This window comes from Gossypium hirsutum, mitochondrion, assembly GCF_007990345.1.
Source record: "Gossypium hirsutum mitochondrion, complete genome".
Lineage (NCBI taxonomy): Eukaryota > Viridiplantae > Streptophyta > Magnoliopsida > Malvales > Malvaceae > Gossypium > Gossypium hirsutum.
In genome coordinates this window covers 504,887-515,889 of record NC_027406.1, presented here as the reverse complement: position 1 = coordinate 515,889, position 11,003 = coordinate 504,887, and the positions used below count along the sequence as shown (strand labels likewise).

The following is an 11,003-nucleotide window of genomic DNA, read 5'->3' as shown; positions in this document are numbered from 1 at the left end:
GCATGTTGTACCCGAGGGTTATTTGGGCTGTGTCCGTTACACCATGGACAATAATCTTAGTCGGAGTCAAATTCCTTACCTTTCAACCCAAAGCTGAACATATCCGCACAGGTATTCTATTTATTGAGGATCCATTTTCTAAAAATGCCCCCTTTTGATTAGCCAGTTTCCAAGGGGGAGAAGCAAGCCGAACCTCTGATCGACCTAGACACATAAAAAATTCTCGGCGTCGAGAAAGATTTGAGATTCCGTAAGTAACAAAGTGAGTGCTTTCTAAGGGAAAAAGAAAATGAAATACGAACAACCGCGCTGGTCGTAATAGATCGACTTTCATGCTAGTTCTTGCTCCAGCATGAAAGTTCCATTTCAGGGAAGGACGACGTACCATGATACTTTCTGTTTTGTCGAGCCCTGCTTTGGTCTCTGGTTTGATGGTTGCACGTGCTAAAAATCCGGTACATTCCGTTTTGTTTCCCATCCTAGTCTTTCGCGACACTTCAGGTTTACTTCTTTTGTTAGGTCTCGACTTCTCCGCTATGATCTTCCCAGTAGTTCATATAGGAGCTATAGCCGTTTCATTCCTATTCGTTGTTATGATGTTCCATATTCAAATAGCGGAGATTCACGAAGAAGTATTGCGCTATTTACCAGTGAGTGGTATTATTGGACTGATCTTTTGGTGGGAAATGTTCTTCATTTTAGATAATGAAACCATTCCATTACTACCAACCCAAAGAAATACGACCTCTCTGAGATATACGGTTTATGCCGTAAAGGTACGAAGTTGGACTAATTTGGAAACATTGGGCAATTTACTTTATACCTACTATTCCGTCTGGTTTTTGGTTCCTAGTCTGATTTTATTAGTAGCCATGATTGGGGCTATAGTACTGACTATGCATAGGACTACCCACGGAGCGGTGAAAAGACAGGATGTATTCCGACGAAATGCTATTTCTTTTAGGAGGACTATAATGAGGAGGACGACAGACCCAATCACGAGATAATAAAGGAAAAGAAAGGAACGTCAGATTGGTTCGAATCCAATTCGTGGTGAGATAACAGGAATCTGAAACTAAGAATGCCAATAATCTACTCCTTGACTCCGATTCATTCAAAACTTCTTGTGAGGAGACTCAGAAAAGACTTCTAAAATAGTTCACAGTCAAACATAGAACGTACGTAAATTAAAAAAGTCTTTGCCTCCGACCTCACTTTGAAAACAAGGAAGAAAGGAACTTTTCACTACCGATATACAAAGAAGGAGAAATGCTCATCTTTCTCTATAGTACGAAGCACTCATAGCACTTGCTGGGATCAATTCTTGGATCACTGAGAGGCATTCTAACAACTTATTCTCTTCCGAAAAGAAGAGAGGCATCTTCGGGTAGTTAGAAGCAGGTAGTAATGCTGGGGGTTTGGGGACCGCAGCCCCCCTTGTAAGCAGTAACCATGTTCTCGTGGCGGTGCCTTTCTTATTGATTTGGTGGGGGTGGCTTTCTTGGTTTAAAGAATATCTCTTAGAGGTTAGCTCTCTGGTAAGCGAATAAGGTAGTGCTAACTATCTTCGCAAGATGAGAGCAAGCAAGTCCCGAGAGAAAGTAAGCAGGTAGTGCTTTCGCGCATAGCAGGTCTCGTGTGCATGAATGTGTTGATTGCGCCTTTGTCTTTTCTTTAATAAATATCTCTTAGCTCTGCCAATTAGTAGGACTTCCTGCACTGAAAGCTTAGTAAAGTAGAGAAGAAAGAGGATGCACAACGAAGAGAAGCCAAGACCCAATACCCAAGGACGAAAGGGAGAATGTAAAAGAGAACCACTCAGCCCAAAGGGAAGAAGACTAAAGACAACCAAAATGGGAGCGGAGAAGAATGAAGCCAACCCCCGAAAAAGGTAAAAAAAAGAAGAAAGCGGCGAACTCCAGAGAGAGGGGAAGGGCAGAGAAGTAAACCATCCAGAGAGGGAGAAAAAAGGAGGAAGAAATAGGATTCGGATGAAGAATAAGAAAGAGAGAACGATGCCGAGGCTGAAGTCGAAACCTAAGTCGAAGTTCAAGCTAAAGAAGGTGCCTAAGTTGAAGCTTAAGTCGATGCCAAAGCCGGTCTGGAATAGGGAACACCAATTGAAAGAGCTGCCTTCCCTTACTAATGTGGGATCAGTTCCTCTCGAACACCTCCTAGGAGCGTCGCATTCGATGCATCTAGGGTTTTATTTTAGAGAGGCGCCTTGCGTGGGTGCTATCTAAACTGAGGTTTTTCCTACCTAGCTCAATAATGGAGAGAATGCCCTTACGGGGTTATTTCCGTTCAGTCTAATCCTATTCTCATGTGCAAAGGCTTATCGATCCCTTTTGAGTCAGATGTGGCATTGCTGATTTGAGAGCAGTTGTCCTTTCTACTAAAATTATCCCTGCTCTTCGCCCGTCGCTCATGTGTTAAGCCATGTCTTCAGCCTAGTGCCATCTACACCATATCTGATTTCCTTTCCTTCCCGCTCTGATCCAGCTACTCCTCTTCTTTTAATGCCTACAGAGAGGTTTAGTTAGCCTGCTTCCTCTCCGTTCAAGGAGCGCTTATTCCTTCTTCGAGAGCAGCTTATTCTTGTGCTACAGTACAGAACAAGGCATTCGAGCAAAGGCATGAAGAAGCCTAGCCTTTAGTTCACTTGCAAGAGAGAGAGCCCAGAGAGAGTGCCCTTATTTATACAACGTCCTTACTTTCTTCGATGCGCCTAGTAAAGTAGCCATATTCACAAGGAAAGGAAGCCATAGACCGATGGCATAAAATGAGTTAGATTTCCTGTGCTAGCAAGAAGCAATTTCTTCGGGTAGCTCATCAGGATGAAAGAAGCAGCCGTAGCATGAAAGAAAGAGAAGTAGAGTAGGATGAAGGAAGCAGAAGTGATAGGCAAGCGTGCCTGGAAGCGCTAATGCTATTGTAGCAGCTCCTTAGCCTTCTTTCAGTCCTCCATTCTCTCTTTGGAAATGTGTATCACCATACACTCATCTCATACCAGATACTGAATCTAGGGCTAAGTTCCAATCTTTCAACCTTTTTTCATATCTTTGACTTGGAGATTCCCGGTCTTCTGTCTTAACCCTGACCCTATTCAGAGAGACTCTTCAACAGCACCTTTTCGCACCCAGCATCTTAGCAATGTTCCGAATGTCTGGTCATTGATAATCTTTCTCATAGATTAGTTTGATGCCGACTAGATTTGATCACAACTAACGGGTAGTACTATAGGGGTCTTACTCTCAGCAGTGAATGACAAAGGAATGTGGAATGTCAAGCTGTGAAACTGAAATCATCAATCTTTTGCTTTTGCTATTCCGTGTAGCGGAGACTTTTTAGTAGAAATACCAAGCTGTGAGACTTCGTTCAGTGAGAATCCCAGTGTGAAAGACTTGGCAAGATTGGCTTCGTAGTGGTACCACAACTTGGATGAACAAGTCGAAACTTCTCTTTTTGGCTATACCTCCTGTAAATCAAAACACAAGTTTAGGGCACCCTAACGGTGGGACACGACATGGAGATTCAATCATCTTTCTCTCTTTAACCTCTTTCCCTCATTACTGAAGCGAGTGTTCGGGCAGGTGGAGTGATAGCTAAGCGAGTCAGTCAACGAGCGGGATATATGAAGTGAACCAGATAGGGCCCCGGGTTTCATTCCGCCTTGTTCCAAGTAACAAGATCTATTTCGAGAAAAAAGTGGGGGATTCATTAGCTAGAGCAAAGGGCTATTTCGTGAACTCGAGGAAGAATGAGTACTAGTCCTGGCTTTTAAAAGACTAGTTCCTGTCCTGTCTGTGTCTGAGGGAGCAGCAAAGCCCCCGGAGCGGTATAAGAGAAAGAAGTCAGTGCTGCTTTTGCTGTTACAGAATCTGCTTTTTCTAGTTCAAATAGTGTCTCACATTCAAGCCCGGAAATTCTTGTTTGAATGCCCAAAGATCTGCCTTATCGAACATCTAAGACTGAGAAGACTGATGGCATTAAGGCATAAGCTGCTATCGAATCTAGCTATCCTGAAGTGACTTAAATACGAATGAATAGAAAGAGAAAGAGAATAGGCGGAGAATGCCCTGAGAGAGGGAGCTGTGAGGGAAGGGAAGCTACCTTGCGTCTACTAGAACAAGTACTAGCACTAATGAAAGGGAAATGTTTAATCAGGTCAATAAAGCTGAGATGCTTCTACTTCCCAAATTGCCTCTGCTGGCATCATCCAAAGAGAAAGACTCAGTCTTAGTGGTTGCCAATAGAGAAGGTAGAAGGCGCTTTAGCCCTTTTGCTTGCTGAGAAATGCCCCCCTTTTTGCCTATCTCACTTGTTTACAGCTCTTATGGGTATTTTAGCGCTGCTTTCACATGATGCAATATCTAGGCCTCCTAGACCTGCTCTCTCGCCCAAGCCTCATAGCATTCATATTCCAAGCACTAAGTATTCCCTGCCTGCTCAGATGCGTCAATCCACCTATATGTACCCTTTTCCTCGCATAGAGAGCTCTAGTAGTTCTTGGTAGGAGGGAACTAAGACTTTATCTAAGGTTCATTTCTATTTGCTCTCCCGCTACGCTAGTACTTAAGAGACTATCTTAGCCCAGAGTGATCCCCCACTACCAAAGTGGAGACACCTTTATCTCGTCAGCTCCTTACCGCTCCGTGGGGCTACCTTCACGTCACTTCCTTGAACTCGCTTAAGGAAATCCCAAGCTCCAACACTCGAAAAGAAAAACTACACAACAACAAGGCAATGGGGCCTACAAAGCCCCATTTATACCACCACTCAAAACGACAACTCAAAACACCAATTATGAAACCCCCTCTCTCCCACTTCACACCTCGGAACGCACCGTTCTTATAGAGAGAAAGGCGCTTTCACATCTTCTTAACCCGAAATGGCTGGGGAGAGGAAAGGTTCCTTTTTTTTTTAGGGTACTCCTGGGAACAGATCCAGTGGAGACGAGGTGGGGCCTGTAGCTCAGAGGATTAGAGCACGTGGGACAGGTGAGGGAAGGAAGAAAGATCTCTGATCCAGTGGATGCTTGAAAGTGAGGTAAGCCGATCCCATGAGAAGGGTTCGAGCCGAGCTGCTTTAGCTAGTAGAAAGCGGTTAGCGCCTGTCGTAAAGGGCATTAGGTTCTGAAAGAAGACCTGAAGACCGGGTTGTGACAATGAAAATTTTTCCTATTGATTTGAGTGCCGATATTATCGTTTTGTAAAATATTAAAGGTTGACAAGGTACGGTACGTCAGTTCCGGGACTTATCTTGAGAAGGGGAGTTTGAAGCCCGCCCCATGGAAGGTGGGATTCGAACGTCACGTCTTTAGTTGCGCCCGGAAGCGGGTAAGGTCAAGTTGTACCCGATCTACTGATCGATCGTAGACCAGTCTCGTAGTTGATTCTTCGGCTGTTTTTTATTCTTCTTTAAAGGATGCACGGAGCCTGTCCCGGGATTGAATCTTGTTCAGTGAAGCGAAGAAGGGTAATATTTTGACTCCTTAGAAGATTGGATTCGAGTGTCACACTCTTTAGCTGCCGTTAAGCGGTTAAGTAGGAAGGATAGGGCTATTGTTGTTGTAGTAGAAGCTAAAGGTTGTCAACTGATGTTCTGTTCCAGGTTTTCCAGCTTGAAAGTGAAGACGAAGCCAGCCATCCCATGGAAGATGGGCGGTGAGTAGAAAGGCTTTTAGCGCTGTGCTGCGGCATGGGCCCTTCAGCTTCTTAGGCAAACTCTTTCATAACCTTGTCCCTTGTGTCGTTGAGAGGAGTCTAAAGCCAGATAAGACCATTCCCTAAGGGACTTTTTCTTAGAAAGTCAGGCTGGTTGTCAATCAGAAGATCAGGCCAAAATCGACGATTCTAGACTGGGTTGAGACATTCTTGTCGGTCAATGTGGATTTCTTGCCTGACAGATAGCCTTTTTTTTTCTGCCGGAGGTAGTAAGTTAGCGAGAGGGGTGAAGCAGGCTAGCGATTCTACTATTACGCTCCAGTAGTAAGCTGATAGTCGCTATCTTCTCTTAGGTAGCAGCACATGGGAGTAGCAAGAATCTGCCTCCCGCATAAGATAAGAAGGGGCGAAGCGCTAGTTAGTGGGAAGAGTCCTTTCCTGGGCCCCTGGCGAGAAGACGGCTCACGGCTTGCATGTACAAGATCGTAGTGAAATCGCAGCTTCACCGCCGTTCGCGCTGATCCCGAGCAGCGTGTCAGCCGAGAGGGAACTCGGTAAAGAAATTCGGCTCGAGGGCCTCTATTTCCACAGGCTTTGTCTTTGTTTCTATAGGATCTGCTGCTCCAACCCTATCTACTTGTGATGTACCTGGGTTGGTTTGGCCTTTTACGTAATCCTTTCCGCTGATGGTTATGGGTAAACCACAGTAAAGCAGAAAGGAAAGCCTCTCGGACAACGTTTTCGTCGCCGTTAAAGCCGAGAGAGAAGTCTCTAAAGCCGCTATGGTCTGGGCTCTCGCTCACGTCGTCCGTCCGGGGGACTCCATTACGCTGCTCGCCCTATTAGCCGGCGGCAACCATGGTAATTTATTAATTTCAGCCAGTCCGTAATTTGTTGAATAATAGCAGCCGGTTGAGATATTTCGCCAGGAAATTCGTCTTCGGTATGGTACACATATCTATACAGTATTGCAGAGACGAGCTGGCTAGACTCTTATCGAAATTGCGTATAGAAAGAGATTCGTCTTGAAAGCTAGACAGACAATTTATATTTCCCTATGGCCCATGTGATAGTGAAAGACAACATTGTCCTAGAACGGTCAAATAGAATTTGAATCTTCTATTTGACTTCCTACGGGCATCACATGATTACCATAGTATATGGAGACCTCAGTCAGCTCCCCCACCAATGAGCGGTGGTGCTTCTGTTCCAACTGAACTGGGTACAGTCAGGTGCAACCCATTGGACGCATGAGCCAATGTTCTACACACAGAAGGAGACTGCACCCACAAAATATATATATAATAAGCTATGACTAAGGAAAGACGTGAAAAAATTAAACATTTTTTTGTCCTAATTTCGATCCTTTTTTTATTATATTTTTCATTTCTATTGATTGGTATGGATTTCAATCTCTTTCTTGTCAAACTCAAATCCATGCTTCTCACCAAATCTCTCCACTTTCTTTTTAGTAGGCTCGGGTGGTGTGGTGGAGGGCTGGTTATAGCAGTAGTTTTGACTATTTAAGATCCCGAGCTGGCTAAGATGATGGCTCCTTCGGGGGGGGCTCCGGGAGCTTCCGGACCATCAACCTCAGTGGACAGCGTACCCCAAGATGAGATATGGGCGGCCCTCGACCAAAGGCCGCAGGCGCCAGCACCGGCGGAAGCGACGAGCATAGACCAAGGGCCGAACAGGAATGAGGCATCCTCCTCGGGCTCGGGCAGTTGGAGGCAATATCTAAACCTCCCTTCAGATAACGAGGGAAATGCCTCCGCTGCACCATCGACCGACCGAACCCCTTCGCATCCTGCCTCTGAGGGCACACACTGTCCTCCTCTGTCAAGCAGAGCCTCTACCCCGTCGTCCTCTTTTTTCAGAGGACTTTCGGACGCGGCCCCCGCACCGGAACTTGGGGAGGAAGTGCAGCAAGTGAGCCCTACTCATTCCATTTCTCAAACGGATCTATGGAATGAACTTTCCCCGTCGGCTCCAACTCCAGGTCAGGATAATCAACCGCCCCTAGTCGTCGAACAAGCAACGCCTGATCCCGCCCCACAGGAGGTTCCTTTGCGTTTGCGGGACTTTCAACATCAAGCAATAAAAAAAAGCCTTGCCACTTTGACTCCACAAAGAGAAGTCAACGACGACCAAGTAGACGCGATCATTTGTTTAAAAGAAACAATTGTCGATCGCATGGCCCAATTGGACCCCCATCCATTCTGGGCTGAGCAAAAGGACTACTTGGTCGCTAATGGAATATTAAAGAATAACAGATCCGACTATTCTATTGAAACTCTACAAAAGAACCTTTTAAAATTAACAAACGAAGGCCAAAACTCTTTTTTTTTTTTTTAACTTATAAAAGAGAGAACTTCGAATTAGACGGCCGATTTGCTTGACAAGCTGCTCTATTTGTTAGTTATGCCTGCGTCAACAAGAAATTATCTTTTTATGTTATGTGAATCTTGTTCAGGCGGTTTGAAAAAAAAGAAACTGGAAAGAATCGCATTTCCTTACTACTATATACGAGGGCCACCAACTGTTACAAGGACCTTACTACTTTCTAGTTTATCGTTTGACCCTTCATTCTTACTTCGACTACTTAGGACTTGATCTTAGGCAACCGGTGACCGCCTCTATGAGGGCGGAGCTTCCTCGATCAAGAATGCCAGCCGGGCGGCACTAGAGATGTGGAATCACGTCTTGCGCCATATGTACTGAGGAGATCATCACTCGGGAGACATGGTTACAAGCCCGGCAACCAGTTCCTTCCAATAGGTCAACCTATCCAGTCCAGATAAAATGTTGGCATACCAATCAGGGTTCCATCCTTCCAGTGAAGAAGGACTTGCGATAGAAGATTGGAGCGGCTTGAGTCTATACTATATAATCTACGCGTACGCGATTTTAGTAGCTTCTTGAATCTAGTGCCGCATCGCGTTCTTGAGATGCAGTTCGGTTGGCCAGGGAAAGGGAAGAGGTGAAGTGGGTCCCTTTGCTGCCGCTTTACTTGAAGTCCAGCTTACTTCAAATGAAGGATAAGCTATCGGCCGAATGATTGAAAGACTTCTTTCTTATTATACTTCTTGGTCTTTTTTTTTTGCGACAGAACAAAACTCTCCAGCCCACATCTACGAAATTAGTTCGACCTTTCCTTTTTTTCTATGTGCGTGGATATCTTGTCAATCAAGCTATTGCCTAAGACCTTCCCTCAAAACTTCATTCCATCCTTTTCTTTTAGTCAGTAATCCTTTCTCTCCGTTGGGTCATTCTACATACGGGCTAGTCTTTTATTAGAAATTCTTCCTCTCCTTTCTTTCGGGGCCATTTCCTTCGCCCTTTCTTGTTAGTGTTGGGCATCTCCCTCTCGTCCTATTGTGGTAAGTTCACCGTCAAGTCTTGGAAGTTAGGGTTTTGCAATCATTCCAATACCTCTAGTCTTGGCAGTTTCATTAAGCCATTCTGCTATCATTCTAGTTGTTAGTGAAGTGACTGCCGTTGTTGATGTTCGATCGTGTAACTGTAACAGGCACCGCAGCCAATGAATGTCCTCAACTCGGAGAAAGGGAAGAAGAGTGATTATCAGCATGTAAAAAAAAACCTTGGGTCATTGGAGACCATTACTTTACGATCCGCCGTTGGACTCAGGGGTTTATCTCATCTGAAGCTACCATTGACTCGGTGGCAGCTTGGGTTCGCTTGCCAAAGATGCCACTATCATTCTATGCATCTTCTGCTTTTCAAGGTATTGGAGACTCAATTGGCAGAAGGGCTCAAATAAATAGGAAGACAAAAGCTGCTTCTCGAGGGAAATTTGCTCGCCTATGTGTTGAGTTGGATCTTACTAAGACTATTTTCCCGAAAGTTTTTTTCGGGGGGCGTTGGCAAGTGGTAGAGTACGAGGGTCTGCACATGCTGTCTTTCGTTGACGGGTTTTCTGGGTACAACCAAATCCAAATGGATCCTGAGCACATGACTAAGACTGCTTTCACCAGACCCTGGGGGACTTTTTGTTACACTGTCATGCCCTTCGGCCTGAAGAAAGCTGATGCTACTTACCAAAGGGCAGCCACTATTCTTTTGCATGACATAATACACAAAGAGGTCGAGGTATATGTGGATGAGATTATTATCAAGTCCCGCGAGCGAGAGGGTCATGTGCCTGCACTTAGGAAGTTCTTTGAGAGAATCCGGGAATATAAGATGAGGCTGAATCCACAGAAATGCGTATTCGGAGTGACAGCCGGTAAGCTGCTTGGGTTTATGGTTAGTCAGAGGGGTATAGAAGTTGACCCAGCTAAGATTAAAGCTATCATGGAAATGCCACCACCAAGGTCTGAAAAGGAGGAGAGAGGCTTACCTACTTTCTAAGAAGGACAGACAGGAGGGCATTGCTTCCCTGGCTTGCTTACCTGGAATGGAAGACTGAAGCGCTAATGCACTGATACCAAAGAAAGATTCATTGATCGGATTGCTTTCGTCCTAAGAAGCAGAGACAGGAATTGCTACTTGAACTAGAAAGCATACTACTTATATATATATAGAATAGTTATTCATGTGCATATCACGTAGGCAAGGAAAGAGATTAGTTTAAAGCCAAGTCGTCGACTGACCGATGGGATTGAGTGATTGACTGACCGATTTCTTTGTTTGAACGAATTTAGTACAATCCTGTATTTGCCCTATATGTATGTTCAAAGCTCAAACTCCCTTTCACTCTTGGGACTGCCTTTCGGTGAGCTCTTTCCCCTTAAACGCTCTATCAATCCGGGGGGGTGGCTTAAAAGCTCCTTGCGGATAAAGGCAAGAGCTAGGAAGAGACAACTTAGGTAGAATGGAATAGATTACTCTTTTTGAAAAAAAAGGGATTTGACTATCTCTGAGGGAAAGAATCACTGAGCTAAGGCGGGTGGAGGGCTATGAGCTCGTTCACTCAATCCCGGGGAAACAACTCCCTTAGCCTTAGTTGGAAGCTTAACCAAAGCTAAGCTTGTAGGCTCGAATAGAAAGCAGAGACAGCAATTTCAACATCGTTAGCAATCCTCCGATTAGGATCAGGAGGGAGAATAAAGTCTCCATCAAAAACAGCTCGACACCTCCACTCCAAACCAAAATCTTCCATGCTATCGCATAGAAGGTCGTACGCCACTGGCAATCAAAACCAAACTTAAGATCCTTACAAAAAGCATTGCTACATAACCAATCCGTGAATGCCAAGGAGTGAGTAGAAGGCACTTTGATGCTCATTGGGAATAAAGATGTTCCAGATCCATTTAGCAAAGTGACACTCACGCAAAACATGTAAACAATCCTAAACTGGGTGTCCACATCTAG

At 44.9% G+C, this 11,003-nt stretch overlaps 1 protein-coding gene across 1 annotated transcript; it reads left to right on the top strand.

Annotated features, from left to right (window-relative positions):
• The first annotated feature begins 386 nt into the window (after positions 1–386).
• Positions 387–1,007, top strand: nad6 (NADH dehydrogenase subunit 6). The gene has a single exon. The coding sequence runs from the start codon at positions 387–389 to the stop codon at positions 1,005–1,007; it is 621 nt and encodes a 206-aa protein (YP_009153944.1).
• The last annotated feature ends 9,996 nt before the right edge of the window (positions 1,008–11,003 follow it).